The sequence below is a fragment of the Bufo bufo genome, chromosome 6 (assembly GCF_905171765.1).
Source record: "Bufo bufo chromosome 6, aBufBuf1.1, whole genome shotgun sequence".
Lineage (NCBI taxonomy): Eukaryota > Metazoa > Chordata > Amphibia > Anura > Bufonidae > Bufo > Bufo bufo.
In genome coordinates this window covers 269,520,026-269,537,716 of record NC_053394.1, presented here as the reverse complement: position 1 = coordinate 269,537,716, position 17,691 = coordinate 269,520,026, and the positions used below count along the sequence as shown (strand labels likewise).

Genomic DNA, 17,691 nt, shown 5'->3' with positions numbered 1-17,691 from the left:
TGTACTGACAGCTGACTATATGGCAGTTCCTTATATATACTTTATTGATATTCTGCACCATTTTCTATACTTGTTGTTGGCCAAGCCTTTTGTCCTGTCCTTTCCATAATATGGCTGCTGATGGAGGAGCATGTGACCAGGCAAATACCTTCATGTGATGTCTCCTCCATTCAAACTCACCGCAATTGCACTAAACTCCCAACAGAACAAGTATAGATGGCAGGTGCAGGGTATTAGAATGGAGGAGGCATCACATGGAGGTGATTTGCCTGGTCACGTGACCCTCAATCAGCGGTCCTTCATCAATTGTTATATATCAGCTCTGATTAACCCACAGCCCAATTTTATTTATTTTTCAAGACCCATAACTTTTTTTTACTTTTTCATTCATACAGCTTTATGAAGGCTTATTATCTTGTATTGAAAAACAGGAAAAAAATTATTTGTCAGGTGAATAAAAGATAAAAAAAAAAAAAAATTTTATGCCATGGTTTTTGGGATTTTTTTCTATGGCATTCACTATATGTTAATGTCATGACATCTGTACAATTAGTGATACCAAAGTTTTACTACTTTAAGAAAAATAAGCTTTGGAAAAAATAGAAAAATTCTTTGCGTCACCATATTCTGCTCTATACACCTCTTGTGCCCCACTGACATCCTGTTACGTCAGGGGTTATGAAGAGATTAAAGAAAACCTGTCACAGTGACAGTGCAGTCTGTATTTATTAAAATCTCTGCTCATTCTGAGCACAGTAGACATGTGGGTGGTTTTGTCAGTGATTGACAACCTTCCCTGTATAAGTGTGTATATATACAGTACTGTGCAAAGGTTTTAGACAAAGTAAGAATGCTTTCAAAAATAGAAGTGTTAATATATATATATATATATATTTTTTTTTTAAATCAATTTACAAATTGCAAAGTGATTGAACAAAAGAGAAATCTAAATCAAATCAATATTTGCTGTGACCATCCTTTGCCTTAAAAACAGCATCAGTTCTTCTAGGTAGACTTGTCACACAGTTTTTGAAGGAATTCGGCGGGGAGGTTGTTCCAAACATCTTGCAGAACTAAGCACAGATCTTTAGTGGATGTAAAAGACAAAGTTACAACAGCACCTCCAAACAGTATAAAATAATATACAGGTGTATGCAAACAAACACACTGGGATAATAAACACAGTGATGTCACAGCACATGGATAATAAACAGTGCAGTGGCCAGGTACAGGTTGTTTAATGTTCTGTATTGGTCGTGACGCCAATTGCAGTGTGCGCAGGGTACTACCCCAGGGCCCTTCTAAGGTGTTATAATGCACGTCCCAGTTTAGGAATGCCAGAGTGGTGTGATTGCCTATAATGTCTCTGTATGGTGATGATAATGGTGTCAACGGTGTCTCCTACCTGGGTACTGCTGGACTCCTGGCTCACTTGCAATAAATTGAGTGTAGTGATAGTAGGAGTAATAGAGGGCTGTAGTGGTGCGCCACTGGCCTCTTGTGGTGTCTTTTGTAATTGGCCGAGCAGTCAGCCTGGTGACTGCTGCAGTAACCTGCTGCAAGCCGGAATCCCTTACCGGTGCAGAGGTGGACAAAACCTTTGGCTGGAGAGGCTCTGCAAGGCAAACTCGGGGTGCCTGTGGGAACTTTCATGGCAGGACATAAGGTTTCACCCTCAGGTTAAAGGTTAGAACAGAATTGTTAATCTGGCCCACCTGTAGTGTTGGTGGCTCGGCCAGGTCAGGGATGAGGGGCTCTGGTTCTGGCTGGGGTTGTTCCCTGAACCTCATCTTGCCGTCTGGGGTTTCTTGTAGGCAGCGGACTCTCCCTGCAGAGCCTGGGTCTTCCTGCCAGGTCTCTGGGGTAAGTGCAGGGGACAATGGTTTGGCCAAAAGGGTCACTCCTGCGGCAAAAAGGCCTTGAATGGAGCGCATTGGGGTGTACCGACTTGATCACCCACATACAGGTTGTGACGGGCCTGTGGCAAGTAGGGGCGCTTAACGGAGTGGCGGCCCACAAATATTTTGGCTCCAGAATGATGGTCTTGGAGGAAGCCCACTCCTCTCTCCACAGCAAACCATAGGACTGTCCCGGTGCGTCTGATGAGCTTTGGGTCACCGGACCGAGGGTTGTCTAGAACTTGCTTGACCCACTCCTCTATTGCCGTTTTATATTCCCATGAGGTCTGGGATTGAGCAGTTATCTCCAATGGGACTTCTGGGTTAAGCCGTCCTGACCTGGGGTTGTCTCCTCTGGGCGGCGGAGTAGAAACTCCGGCCGCCTCCGCTGCACCAGCAAGCGTGCAGAGCAGGGTCTGTTCGTGCCTACTAGAAGTGGCGGGACCCACCGGGCGCGGTGCAGGGGCAGTTACTGGCTGGACTGGGGCCTCAGGGAGCGGGGCTGCTTCTACCTGTAGTTGTGGCCGGTTCTGGTGCCTCCTGCTGGCGCTTGGCGGTGGTCGCGGTTGCCTCTGGAGCTGGGACGTCAGTCTCTGGAGACGTAGATGCAGTCAGTGACGCAGGGACCTCCGGGGCCTGGACAGCTTTGCTGGAGCAGGCTTGTCGTCGGCGTCCATCTTGGGGACGTCTGGTCTGTGTGTTCAGCCGTCACAGAGGGATCCACAGCCTCCGGGGTCCGGACTGTAGACGCAATGTCATCTTCAGCGGGAGCGGGTTCAGGAACGGCGGCTATCTTTACTTGAACAGCGGCTGCCGTCTTGCCACCAGTTGAGGTATGCATAGCTTCCGGGGACACTCCAAAAGTGCTGGGGCCAGCTCTCACGAGTTGGGAGACCCGGATCTCCGGTGGGTGAGTCGCATAAACTGGTTCTCCCTGTATCGACATTTGGTCCCACTTGGGTGGTGGGAGCGCCATCTTCCTTGCGTCTCCTCTCCCACTTAGTACAGGGAATGGGGGTGGAGCCCAGAGGGAGGAGTTTTCACTCCCTTGGCTCACACTGCAGAGTTCTTGGTGGGCAGGCTTGAGTGTTCCCGATTCTAGGGGGCGTAGACCTCATTTTCACGCTCTTGAGAGGGCGTTCTTGAGTTTTCCCGCTTCTGAAGGGCATGAAGAAGCGGCGCCATTACATGAATATGGCCAATTAATCCTTGAAGTGCTGGTGCGCACTGTGTAGCGCTTTCCGGCACCGTAATAATGTCAATCCTGTTGTGGCGCACAATTCGATCCGATCCTGTTCGTGACGCCACTTTTATGCAATGGCCAGGTATGGGTTGTTTAATGTTCTGTATTTGTCGTGACGCCAATTGCAGTGTGCGCAGGGTACTACCCCAGGCACCTTATAAGGTGTTATAACGCACGTCCCAGTTTAGGAATGCCAGAGTGGTGTGATTGCCTATAATGTCTCTGTATGGTGATGATAATGGTGTCAACGGTGTCTCCTACCTGGGTATGGCTGGACTCCTGGCTCACTTACAATAAATTGAGTGTAGTGATAGTAGGAGTAATAGAGGGATTTTGCAACAGAAATTGATGTCCAGACCTTTGGTGAAGTTCAAACTCGTCTTTACTGAAGATAACATTCATCCAAGCAATGTACAGCTTTGGTCTTAGGTCCCAGCAGGCTTTGGCAATGGTTGGCAGGAATTAATCTTCTGCTCTATAAACCTGGAGCTTGCAGGAAAGAACGTCTGCTTAGTAGCTCTAAAACTGTGGCAGGAATTTGGCTTCTGCACTTCTTTCTATTTTCTGCTTTATGGGGACAGACTAGCTGAGGAGGAATATGGCTTCTCCTGGGTCTCTGGATTTTACTCAGTTATATTCTCAGGGAATGCTTTCTTCCTGGAACTGGAGGTTGTCTGCGGTTTCTGTCATCCAGCTGAGGCTGCAGGGCTCAGGCTGGGGATTTGATCAATGTCTCAGCCGAGACAAGATCCTGGCTTTTTTCCCTATATCTGGGAGCTCCTAACACACACCCTACCCCAAGCAGGGGGTGGGCTACACTCCTCACTAACTTCCTTTTCCACCCAGGGTGTAGGTTGTGGGAATAGTCCACATCTCCACAGAGGGGGAGCTAAGCTGGAATGAACCATTCCAGCTTAGATATACTAAACTGTAGCTAACTCCTTACCAACGCATTGCTGCCACCTGCTGGTGAACATGGAAAATTACAACAATAATTTACATTTAACATGGTTTATACACATTTTTGAATGACAGAATGTAAAATCATATCAGATGACAAGGTAAAGGCTCTTAACAGATAGTAGCGGGGTAGAAGAGTATCGTAACACAACTCTGGGGTGTTATAACAGCACATGGATAATAAACAGTGATGTCACAGTACAGGGATAATATACACAGTGATGTCACAGTACAGGGATAATAAACAGCAGGGCTGTAGCTAAAGGCCCATGGGCCCTGGTGCAAAATTTCAGCTTGGAACCCCTTTTCTCAGTGCTTTGTAGCAAGGGGCAGGGGAGCATATAGCTTTCCTGCTACGTAAGGCAAAAATTGAAACCGCATTTCCCACCCCATTCAAAATTCTTGACCTAACCCTTTCCCTCCTGCCAGAAGTGTAACTTGAAGATTCTGGGTCCCAGTTCAAAATCTAAGACAGAGCCCTCCCAGCATGCAATTTCTATAAGACAGGTCTTCTTATATTGCACAAGGGTCTTAGGGCCCCCACAGGCTCCTGGTCCCGGTAGCAACTGCTACCTCTGCTCCCCCATAGCTACGCCCCTGATAAAGTGATGTCACAATACAGGGATAATAAACACAGTGATGTCACAGTTCACGGACAATAAACACAGTGATGTCACAATTCACAGACCAATTGGGTTACGTTCAATTTTCATTGTCCATAGTTATTAATAACTACTACTGTTGAGCGCGTATATTCGAAAAGCAAATTTCTATCTCGAATATTGCAACTTTGAGAATTCGCAAATATTTCGAATATAGTGCTGTATATTTGTTGTTCGAATATTCGTCATTTTTTTTCCATCTAAAGTCAGGATTTCTCCCTGCTTCTTGTTTGTGAGCCAATGAGTCATTGGCCCACAAGCAACTTAAGCAGGGAAGAATCATGACTTCAGATGGAAAAAATGACGAATATTCTAAAAAACGAATATTTAGCACTATTGCTATATTCTATAGTGCTATATATTCGTTTTTGACCCACACCTGTATTGATCGCGTAATATTCGCATATTACGCAATCCATTACCTTGCCGATTTTCGGGGGAAAAAAGAATGTGGAATATGACGAATATTTGAATTTGTGAATATTCAACTAATATTTTACAAAATATTCGCAAAATATCATGAATTCAAATATGACCCCTGCCTCTCATCACTTATAACTACATCTTATGTTTAGGTGGAAATGGGCCCCATTGCAGATAGTATGTATGCCTCCCTGGTATTTACATCCAGGAGCAATGTAAACGGGCATCAGAGGAAGATTTTAGAAACTAAGTTTCTTGCAACTTTATTGTTTATTATTTTCTCTGTTTTTCAATAACCAGGCAACTACTGTAATGGTCCATTCACATGTCCGTGGTGTATTGCGGATCCGCAATACACCCGGCTGGCACTCCCCATAGAACAGCCTTTTCTTGTCCGCAATTGCGGACAAGAATAGGACATGTTCTATTTTTTTGCGGAGCCGCGTCCTGATAGTTCGGGGCCGCGCTCCGGAAATGTGGATGCGGAGAGCACATAGTGTGCTCTCCGCATCCCGTTCTGCCCCGTTGAGAATAAATGGGTCTGCACCCGTTCCCGATATTGCGGAACAGATGCGGACCCATTTGTGGACGTCTGAATGGACCTTAAAGGTGACAGTTTTTTTTTTTTTTCTTTATCCATACAGTATGCTTTTGGCATACTGGCCAGATTTGAATTTAGAACCCCCCCCCCTCCCCACTTCCAAGCTAATTGTTAGTATGAGGATCAAGAAGGTTTCCTTGAACTGTTAGCAACTAAGCACTTCTTGTTCTCTAAGAACGCCTCCATCTATGGATACGTTTTCTTCTTAACCACTTAATAACCAGTGGAAGCGCAGTGTAGTTCAGCTGTGGGGAGGAGGTCCACTGGGAGAACATTGCATGATGTCGGTGACGGTGGAAAATTACTTTGACTTGACCATAAATTGAATCTGCATAGCTGTTTATTCACAGCTCACGGTAGTAATAACAGTTTTAAACACATAAGATTTACGTCAGGAAGGAATGAGACTTTATAAGCAGCAGCAATCTAGCAGGCGTCATTCTCAACACTTTAACTATTTTACCACTGGCCGGGTGTCTGGATGGAGTAATTCCATGAAGCTGATGCATGAAGTATATATTTATTTTATTTCAAATTTCATCTGCATAATATATAATCTCTACTACTGTGTATCCATACTATTATTTACTCTATGTAGTTTATATAGCACCCTATTATTCTGCAGCGCAGTACTCATGCACAGAGGCTTTAAGGGTAATTTCTGGGAAACCAATTCAGTCAAGTATGTTTCTGAGAACAGGAGGAAATCCACCTGAATATGATCCAAGTCCATGTCCTCTGTGCTACAAAGGAGATGATTTGTAGAGTGGTATAGAGGGTGCCACGACTTGACCCATTTACTTGAGTATCCACATAGACCTTCAATATAGGCGTAGAAAGAAGTGTGAATGTCCAGCCTCAACGTCTTAAAATCAAATGTAGACTTTATTGGAACATATTAAAATCCAGACAGGAAAGGGGTGTTTAACGTAGGTGTTTCGACTGACCACAACAGTCTTAGTCATAGCATTAACATAGGACTACACCGGTGTTATGTGTGGGCAGTGGAGAGGTGTAATGATACACTGTATGTACTCCATGTTGGATTTCTGGTGTTAATATGACATTTACTTCTTCTTTCAGGGAAGTAGTACCAAAGAATATTTCCTCCGAGGAACCCTCAATAGCCTTGAGCGCTACTTTTACCTTATAGCTTTCAACTTCTACCTTCACGAGCAGGTACGTCATATTTAGGGTAATTGCATGAATAAGGGTCAATCTCTCACCCTTTAAATGGACACTTCCATCAGAAAGGGCATCTGTCAGTAGATTTGTACTTATGAAACTGGCTGACCTGTTACATGTGCACTTGGCAGCTGAAGACATCTGTGTTGGTCCCATGATCATATGTGCCCACATTGCTGAGAAAAATTGCTGGGGGCATTGCCATTACACCTAGAGGTTCAGCTCTCTCCAACTGCTGCTCCTTCTGCAATTTGATTAACAGGGCCAGGCAGGCATGATCACATTTGCACTGTCTGGCCTTGTGTATTAAAGTGCAGAGGGTATGGCAGTTGCAGAGAGAGCTGAGCCTCTAGGAGTAACGGCAAGGCCCCCGTTGCTCTTAAGGGCTCATTTGCATGTATTCAAACTTCATTTTTCAGAGCCATGTGGGCACATATGAACATTGGACCAACACAGATGCCTTCAGCTGCCAAGCACATATGCGACAGGTCAGCCAGTTTCATAGGTACAAATCTGCTGACAGATGCCCTTTACACTCAATATTCATAAAAAAAATAATGTTTTTTAGAATTTGTTGCTATTTTACATAATATGCCATTGAAGATTAAATACAAAATACAGTTCTTCTGTAGCAGTCAGCACAAATTAGAACACCTTCTATACCAGGGCTGCTCAACCTGTGGCCCTCCAGTTGTTGTAAAACTACAACTCCCACAATGCCCTGCTGTAGGCTGATAGCTGTAAGCTGTCCAGGCATGCTGGGAGTTGTAGTTTTGCAACAGTTGGAGGGCCGTAGGTTGGGCTACCCTGTCCTATATAGACAGGTCATCCATTGTCAGTTTACGGTTGCTGTGAGGGGGAGATGTTATCTGCCGAGATATCATCATAATAGGTGTAGAATTGGAATGACCGTATCAGGGCTCTAGTGTTCTCTTAATACTGGCCAACTGGCCTAGATAAATATTTCCACAGAAGAACATTGCATTTATTAGTGTACTGTGTGATGCTCTAATTGAGTATCTCATCCCCCTTTCCTTCCTGACTGAGAGAGTTAAGTAAGACTGTCTTCTGTGCTAAAAGCTCAAACAAAGAAGAACTTAGAGCCAGGAAAGGAAGTAGAACACATGGAATGACTTCAAAAATATCTAGAATACCATCCAACCTTTTTTGTATTTAAAAAAATTACATAACATATTCACATATACACTCACCTAAAGAATTATTAGGAACACCTGTTCTATTTCTCATTAATGCAATTATCTAGTCAACCAATCACATGGCAGTTGCTTCAATGCATTTAGGGGTGTGGTACTGGTCAAGACAATCTCCTGAACTCCAAACTGAAGGTCAGAATGGGAAAGAAAGGTGATTTAAGCAATTTTGAGCGTGGCATGGTTGTTGGTGCCAGACGGGCCGGTCTGAGTATTTCACAATCTGCTCAGTTACTGGGATTTTCACGCACAACCATTTCTAGGGTTTACAAAGAATGGTGTGAAAAGGGAAAAACATCCAGTATGCGGCAGTCCTGTGGGCAAAAATGCCTTGTGGATGCTAGAGGTCAGAGGAGAATGGGCCGACTGATTCAAGCTGATAGAAGAGCAACGTTGACTGAAATAACCACTCGTTACAACCGAGGTATGCAGCAAAGCATTTGTGAAGCCACAACACGCACAACCTTGAGGCGGATGGGCTACAACAGCAGAAGACCCCACCAGGTACCACTCATCTCCACTACAAATAGGAAAAAGAGGCTACAATTTGCACGAGCTCACCAAAATTGGACTGTTGAAGACTGGAAAAATGTTGCCTGGTCTGCTGAGTCTCGATTTCTGTTGAGACATTCAAATGGTAGAGTCCGAATTTGGCGTAAACAAAATGAGAACATGTATCCATCATGCCTTGTTACCACTGTGCAGGCTGTTGGTGGTGGTGGTGGTGGTGTAATGGTGTGGGGGATGTTTTCTGGGCACACTTTAGGCCCCTTAGTGCCAATTGGGCATCTTTTAAATGCCACGGGCTACCTGAGCATTGTTTCTGACCATGTCCATCCCTTCATGACCACCATGTACCCATCCTCTGATGGCTACTTCCAGCAGGATAATGCACCATGTCACAAAGCTCGAATCATTTCAAATTGGTTTCTTGAACATGACAATGAGTTCACTGTACTAAAATGGCCCCCATAGTCACCAGATCTCAACCCAATAGAGCATCTTTGGGATGTGGTGGAACGGGAGCTTCGTGCCCCCCCTGGATGTGCATCCCTCAAATCTCCATCAACTGCAAGATGCTATCCTATCAATATGGGCCAACATTTCTAAAGAATGCTATCAGCACCTTGTTGAATCAATGCCACGTAGAATTAAGGCAGTTCTGAAGGCAAAAGGGGGTCCAACACCGTATTAGTATGGTGTTCCTAATAATTTTTTAGGTGAGTGTAGGTTAGTAATATGTTAAAAAAAAAATTGATAGAAGTGTCCCTTTAAACTTTACTTGAGATCCCGCAACGCAGAGATTTTGTCAGTTCTTCCTGTCTGCCTCCTTCGAGTTATTACTTATTTATAGTGCGTTATCTCATGATAGGTGGCACTTTTAAAGGGGTTTTCTGAGATGTTAATACTAATGACCTATCCTCTGGATTGGTCATCAGTATCTGATCAGTGGGAGTGGCACTTGCAGTAGGACCGCGGGCTTCTCACAACTTTGGCCAGTGACGTCACTTTTATCGGTAACGTGGCCTAGGAGTGAATGGGGTTGAGCTGCAATACCAAGCACAGCCACTATACAATGTACGGCGCTGTGCTTGGGGAGTACGGAAAAGGCAACGCTCACATGAGCTCAAACAGCTGATCGGTGGGGGTACCAGGCGTCAGACCACCACCGATAAGATACTGATGAGCTATCTCAGAAAACCCTTTTGAAGACTCCTGTTTGTCCAGTTCACCTTTGGAAGGAGATGAAATCAAAACAAAGATGAAAACAAAATCTGAAATTTCTATTCATATTTATGAATGAAATGGGCTCCTAAAGAGCAGTTTGTCATAGCATTTTAACCAAAATATTTTTTTCTAATAGCCTTTTTTCATAGTGACTTTGACCAGTTGTACTATAATGGATTGACTACTGTTAAACTTTTTGTAAGAAATAAGTATCATCCAAATTTCACTGGACTAACCACCAATGTATTTAACGGTCTGTCGTCCTCTTTTCAGTATCCCTTGGCTTTTGCACTGAGTTTTAGTCGATGGATGTGTGTACATCCTTGGATTTACAGGCTTCAAGCTGCCATGAATTTGTCTGAACTCACTTTATCTGGGGAGCTAATAACCAAAGGAACACGGGTATTGGTAAGTACTTGGGTGTGTCTGTGTGTGGGTGGGGGGATGGGAGTGGATATGCAGTACAAATGTCCACATTAGTCTTTCCCAACCTATGGCTCTCCAGCTGTTGCAAAACTACATCTCCCAGCATGTCCTGACAACCTGCAGATTTGTAGTTTTGCAACAGCCTGTTGAGGAGCACTGGTCTACATGGGTTTGATAATTAGTTTCTTCCTGAGTTCTTCCTGATATGCACAGAACTAACCGGGACTGATACCAGTAGAGAATTTAGATGAAAACTGACAAGCACTCTCTAAAATGGGGAATCGTGTATTTGACCCTGCATTACAAAACACATTAGCACATGCTTGTAAATTGTAAGCTGAAAGGTCTACACATTAAATAGCAGTAGGTCCAATGGTTATTTGGCTGACTGATATTCCCCTTGACCATACCATAAACATTAAGGCTTACCGTAGATTAGCGAAACATGCATGTATATTTCAACAGTAAGAGTGCTGTCAGACACAGTTGACAGTAGCTTATGTTATGGTACAACAAAGCATGGCTTTTAATATACCTATTCCTCATTTCCCCAACATCCCCTTTGGCGGACAGTGATGAATTCCCAATACACATTAGATTTGCAATCGTCAGTTATATATATGGGCAGCTCTTGTAAATTTAACCTATTCACTTGAATTAAAATGAACCCCGTTCTATGGCTAGGGCACAGGAGTGATATAGGGGTGGTCTGTGCCCATCGCCACTCCTCTTGTGCTGGTGGACATGGCTGATAGCTTTTTTGATTTAGGACCTCTGCACTCCAGTCTCGCTAGCGCTCCCTCTCCCTACCTGGAAGTCCCGGTCGCCGGAGTAGCGTTGTACCTTCCATCTACAGTCTACGGCCTGCTTCTTGCCAACTATGCATCTCACTGCCTGTAGGTTGTGCATGCTCCCTCCGGCTCCTAGGGCCAGCGAGTGCACAGGAAGGTGCCTGAATAATAGGTTCTATCTGTGATAGAGACATGTTATCCATCCTCTTATACTTACACTCTTATCCGTTTTCTTTTGCAGATATTGGATGAACGGTTTTCACCTGATGTTTTGAGCACTGTAAAGGAAATGAGTGTAGCTAACTTTCGAAGGGTACCCAAGATGGCTATTTATGGTACCGCTCAACCAAACTCAAAGGTGCATTAGATTTTATGTGCAGTTCTGTTCACTAGAATGTATAATTATTCATGTACTTGTGTGTACATATTTATTTTATCACATAGTCCTTTTGACTTTTTTGAAGTAAGTCAAAGGGGGTACCCTATCTCCTTGTGGAGTCTGCCAGTTAGCGTAGAGAGTCTTGTAGGCCACACAATGCTCTCTGGGAAAGAGTATGTAATTTGGCGGTCATCTAGGAAGAAGTGTCTCCTCCTAGACAGATATCAGTGACCTCTCACCTAGCCAACCAATATCCTGCTGTGCACTCACCAGGGACTAGAACCCCTGCAGAAAGTTGCATTTGATAAATCTGGTGCACAGCTGCTCACCTAGCTAAGCATGGCCATTTTCCTACCCACTTCAAAAGAGGTGAGCGTAGTGTTAGATCAGAATATAACACATTTTTGCACAAAAATTGCATGCGCCAAAATTTTAGACTTTTTCCCCCTTAAATCTACCATGAGTATGGCTACATGCACATGACCGTGGTGTGTTTTGCGGTCCGCAAATTGCGGATCCACAAAACACGGATCGCGTTCCGCAATTTGCGGAACGGCACAGACAGCCTTTAATATAACTGCCTATTCTTGTCCGCAAAGCGCAAACAAGAATAGGACGTGTTATATTTTTGCGGGGCCACGGAACGGAGCAACGCATGCGGACAGCACACGAAGTACTGTCCGCATCTTTTGTGGCACCATTGAAGTGAATGGGTCCGCATCCAAACCGCCAAAACTTTGGCTCGGATGCGGACCAAAACAACGGCCGTGTGCATGAGGCCTATATCTGATTTAAATTTCTATTTATGTGTTCCTACTTGTACTTTTTTTACATATAAATAATAAATGTTCATCTATGCTTTTTATATACAGTACAGACCAAAAGTTTGGACACACCTTCTCATTCAAAGAGTTTTCTTTATTTTCATGACTATGAAGGCATCAAAACTATGAATTAACACATGTGGAATTATATACATAACAAACAAGTGTGAAACAACTGAAAATATGTCATATTCTAGGTTCTTCAAAGTAGGCACCGGTGGATACACAGCTGATAGTCCTACTGAATAGACTGTTAGAATTTGTATTATGGCAAGAAAAAGCAGCTAAGTAAAGAAAAACGAGTGACCATCATTACTTTAAGAAATGAAGGTCAGTCAGTCAGCCGAAAAATTGGGAAAACTTTGAAAGTAAGGGCTATTTGACCATGAAGAAGAGTGATGGGGTGCTGCGCCAGATGACCTGGCCTCCACAGTCACAGAACCTGAACCCAATCGAGATGGTTTGGGGTGAGCTGGACCGCAGAGTGAAGGCAAAAGGGCCAACAAGTGCTAAGCATCTCTGGGAACTCCTTCAAGACTGTTGGAAGACCATTTCAGGGGACTACCTCTTGAAGCTCATCAAGAGAATGCCAAGAGTGTGCAAAGCAGTAATCAAAGCAAAAGGTGGCTACTGTGAAGAACCTAGAATATTACATATTTTCAGTTGTTTCACATTTGTTTGTTATGTATATAATTCCACATGTGATAATTCATAGTTTTGATGCCTTCATAGTCATGAAAATAAAGAAAACTCTATGAATGAGAAGGTGTGTCCAAACTTTTGGTCTGTACTGTATATTTGATACATTTTGACAGGTTGCCCCCAGAATTGCTGGTCTTTGGTCCTAGTTAACCTTACAGTCTAGATTATAGAGGTTGTGCCACTAATAACACTCCACAGGATATGGGATAAGTATTTGATTGTTGGAATTCCAACTTCTAGGACCCCCCTTCTCCCAGCATTTAAAAGAACGGGGGTCCACTAGTGCCTGCCGAATTGCCCCATGAGAATGGAGTGGTGGTGTGTATGTGTTTTTGTGGGACTGCTGTGAGCACTGAGCTTAGCAGTCCCATAGAAGTGAATGGAGTGGAGGATGCACATATGCACCACCACTTCTTTCTAATGGACCCCCAAGGATCAAACATTTATTCCATCTCCTGTGGGTAGGGGATGTCCTATTAGCGGCACGATCCCTTTAAAGTGTAACTGTCACTTCAGTTTAACGACCTTCTTAGCAAAGCTCTAACTGAGCATTGCTAAGGAGAGTCTTTCTTCAGTCTATTAAATCAGATAGGCAAGGTGATGGGCATTGATAGTTAGGACACATATACATAGGGACTGGGGTAGTGACAAGAGGCAGGGTGAAAGCCTCTGTATGTTGCAGGTATCTTCAGTGATGAGAAGAACACTGAAGACTGACTCTCCTTAGCACCTCTGTCAGAGCTTTGCTAAGAAGTCTCTTTGCACCCTGTTTTCTAGAAAAAAGAAGCTTCCTAATTAAGTATATTATAAAATAATTTATCACCACGGTCCCTAAATTATATTACAAATAAACTGAAACGTCAGAAATCCATATGTGGTATACAGACTGTACCATGAATCTTCAATACAGGAATATAGGCACTCCGTGTATCACTTCTTGGGACCTTCATTAGGTAGGATATTCAAATATGGCAGTGCCCTTTTTAGACTTTTTTGTTCAAATTTCTCTTATGAATTTTTAAACTACAACTTGCCATTGTATGCAGGCCATGGGTTGTGTTCTGAACTACTTGACTGATGCAAAGAGGAAATACTCCAATATTCTGTGGGTGAACCTACGAGAAGATGTGGTGCTGGAAGGCAATGAACAAATATACACTCCAAGGGAGCAGGACAACTTGGAACAACCTATTGCTGTACCTGTCAATACATCAGAACAGTTGGAGGTGATACACCATTTCTTATTGCAAATAAAAAGCCTAATTGTATGCTGTAATTATGTTAAATACTGTGTTTTGGTAAGTTTTTGTAGAAGTAAACATAAAAGCTAATTTTCACTTCCTAATTAGGAGGGGATGAGTGAAGGAGATAACTTACAGTGGTGTTGATTACAAAATGCTTGTGGTTTTACATTAAATAAAATTATATTAATTAAATTACATGGTTGCTATATATCAAAGGAAATTACTCTACCACATCTAGCTAATATGATCGTTAAAGATAAATTCATTTATTAGTTTTGCTGTTAATGGCTCTTGTCTTGTCCTAACTTAAGACACCAGGGGGCAGTATGAACTAAGTGAATAATACTGGATTGTCCAACACATTATACTCAAAGTGATAGACTGAAGAGGATTGGTTCAGGTGACTGTTACTATAGAAGGAACATCTGGAGGAAACTACTATTGAAATGCAGTTAAATTGATATTTCCACTTTAGTAGTGGATATGCCATAAATGTCTGGTGGATGTGGGTTCTGCCTCCTTACTGGTGAGGTGGAAGCGGACATCTGCATCTGGGTGTACAATAAATAGAGAGGTGCAGATGCTGTATTCTGCTAAATATCCAGCTGTTCAGTCTTTTTTTTATTTTTAGTTGGAGATTTGTCTAAGTATGTATTATACAGTAGTTTAGTTCTTTCTACAAGCTATAAGCAATGATCTGCATCTGTAGTGCCTGCTAACTTTCATCAGGTAGGTGACACTGCTGAAGATATTCTATAGACACGTGAATATAATGTGCTAATGTTGATTAATCATTTCAGATATTTACAATTTTGTGTCCCCTATTGATTGAATTTGCTGTGGTGATTACAGTACTAGGCTATTTCCAGCAGTCTTCTAGAGAAGATTGGAGCGCCAGAACACGGGGTGGACAGAGAGTCCCTGTTCTTGTGATTAGTGGGAGTCCCCCTTCAATGAGACACCTATCCCTATCTTCAGGGATGCCGATAAGTTAAAATCTTGAGATAACAAAGAAAACAGGGAGACTACCTCTGAGGAAGCTGCAGTTCCAAATCCTATCAAACACAGATATGATAAAGAAAATAATGAACCATTTTTCAAAATTATATTTCTGCATTTTAAATCAGTCTAGGTATTTATTACTTTGATATGATTGTACTTGATTCTACATATGTCTAGAACCATGTATCGATATTGTACCAGTGAAATCAATTCTACGCTATAAATGTGTTCATTTCCTTTTACTTCTTTTGTTAGAAATTAGAAGCCACGATAACAAATCATATTCTGACTTCCCAAAAATGGTTGGAAGTTTACCTTGAACAGGAGAAGCAAATGAAGATGTTCAAAACATGTAAAACAATGCAGGAAATTTTCAACCACCAAAGAAGCACATATCCCGGACTGGTGTATAAAAGAATCCCCATTCCTGACTTCTGCGCTCCCAGGGAACAGGTAACACGGAGGGATTTATTAAATAACAGTCGACCAGGCACTTATATTAAAAAAGTCTCTGGGGATTTATTACAAATTCTACATTAAAGGGGTTTTGCTACCCTTAAATGTTATTTTAATATAATTCAATATGAAAAACTAGTTACTTTGGTAAGTTACATTCTGTTACAAAAATGCCCCAGATATGAGCTATTCTCTTTAAGTCACTATAATAGAGCCCCTTGGAGTTTTTATGTATGTCCACATCTACCTAGTGAGGTGGTCGCACATGCTCAGTTCCATCCTTCAACTGCCATCAGCCATATCTACTGTGAGAATCTGTGGGAGTTGCAAGGAAAGGGCTACAGCAGAACGAACATGCCTCTGAGCTTCTAGCCTAAATAGAATCTAGCAGACCAGCAGGAGCAATACGTGCGGAGATCTCTTTATCCATTTGTGGTACAGTGTCTCATTTTGTTAGAAAGAGATTTTCATATAGTATTTTGTGTCTGAATTTCATTTTTTACATCAATCATGGCATACACCCTTTAAAAGGGTTCAGACCTCATATAGTAAATGACATTCTCTTCTTAACAAGACTAGAACCATCCTAGTACCTCACATGGATCTGAAGATTTATTTCAAGCTGGCAGCTCATTAGGCGTGCCCTTTGTCATGCGTTGTGTCCTTTTTAAGGGGTTGTAGCGTTTCTGCTACAGTTCTCTTTGTAGCATTAGTTAGGTCTGGGGGCAGTTGAGGATGAAACTGAGCATGTGCGACCGCCTCAGCAAGGTGGACAGAAAAATAAGCAAAGATGCCAACAGCAGGTGGTCTCATGCAGATACATTTAATAACTCATTGGAATTACTACATTTTAATTACATACAATTATAGAAATATTCAGATGTGCTGGTTTGAAAAATGTAGTGAAAACCAATACTACACCTTTCCGGTATCCTTTCATGCATATGTCCTAGCATTGACCATATAAGTATCTACTTTCAGAAGCTGAACAATTTTTAACCCTTTCCTGACAGACTTGCGTAAATTAACATCGGTGGTCGGGTGTTTAAAAATTGTGCCTGCTCGTGAGCGCAATGTGTACCATAACTACTGGGTGCCTACTTTTTTAAACAGCAGGCACCCTGGACTAATGTATGAGATTGACAATACCGTCAATTACCTACATTTAACCCCTCAGATGCCATGGCCAAATGTAACGGCATTTGAGAGGTCAAAAACCAGGAGCGTGTGCTCCCAGCCGTGCATTAGCTCTCCCTAGCAAGGATCGGGGTAGCCAGAGTGTGTGTGCAGCACCCTCTGCATTCCCGAGTGATACGAGGCTGCCACACACTAGTTTCTATGGAGAACCTGCCTGAGACAGGGCTCCATAGGAACATAGGGTATTTCTCATAGACTCCAATGCTAATGATTGCTAATGCTAATGATTGCTTGTTATAGTTCCCTATGGGAACTGTTAAAAAGTGTAAAAAGAAAAAAAGGTTTAAAAATATTATATATATGAAAACTCACATCACCCCCATTTCCCCAAAATGAACATAAAAATAAATTAACACTTAAAAAAATAAACATCAAGGGTATCACAAGTAGTATTCAAATATGCAAATATTTATCTCCTAGCAAAACGGAAAAAAGTAACAATTGGCTGATTCACCATTTTATGGTTGCTTCACCTCCCACAATTTTTTTTATGAAAAGTGATCAAAAAGTCATGCACGCCCCAAAATGGTATCAATGAAAAGTACGGTACTCAGCTCTGTATACATAAAAATAAAAAATTTATGGGGGTCAGAATATGGTGATGCAAATAAATAATTAGTTTTTTTCCAAAGTTTTTATTTTGTTTTTCAGTATTAAAACACAAGAAAACTTATACATATGTGGTATTGTTGTAATCCTACTGATCCGGAGAATGAAAGTACCAGGTCAATTTTACTGCATAGGAAACACTGTAAAAGC

The 17,691-nt window shown here is 42.5% G+C and overlaps 1 protein-coding gene across 2 annotated transcripts in view; it reads left to right on the top strand.

Moving 5' to 3' along the window:
• The window catches only part of PALD1 (phosphatase domain containing paladin 1), a 323,151-nt gene that overhangs the window by 182,616 nt on the left and 122,844 nt on the right, over positions 1–17,691 (top strand). For both annotated transcript variants that reach the window (XM_040439040.1, XM_040439041.1), the window contains 5 exons: positions 6,871–6,966; positions 10,185–10,319; positions 11,370–11,486; positions 14,080–14,259; positions 15,535–15,732. In XM_040439040.1, the coding sequence (XP_040294974.1) occupies positions 6,871–6,966; positions 10,185–10,319; positions 11,370–11,486; positions 14,080–14,259; positions 15,535–15,732 (726 nt within the window). The remainder of the gene's footprint in view (positions 1–6,870; positions 6,967–10,184; positions 10,320–11,369; positions 11,487–14,079; positions 14,260–15,534; positions 15,733–17,691) is intronic.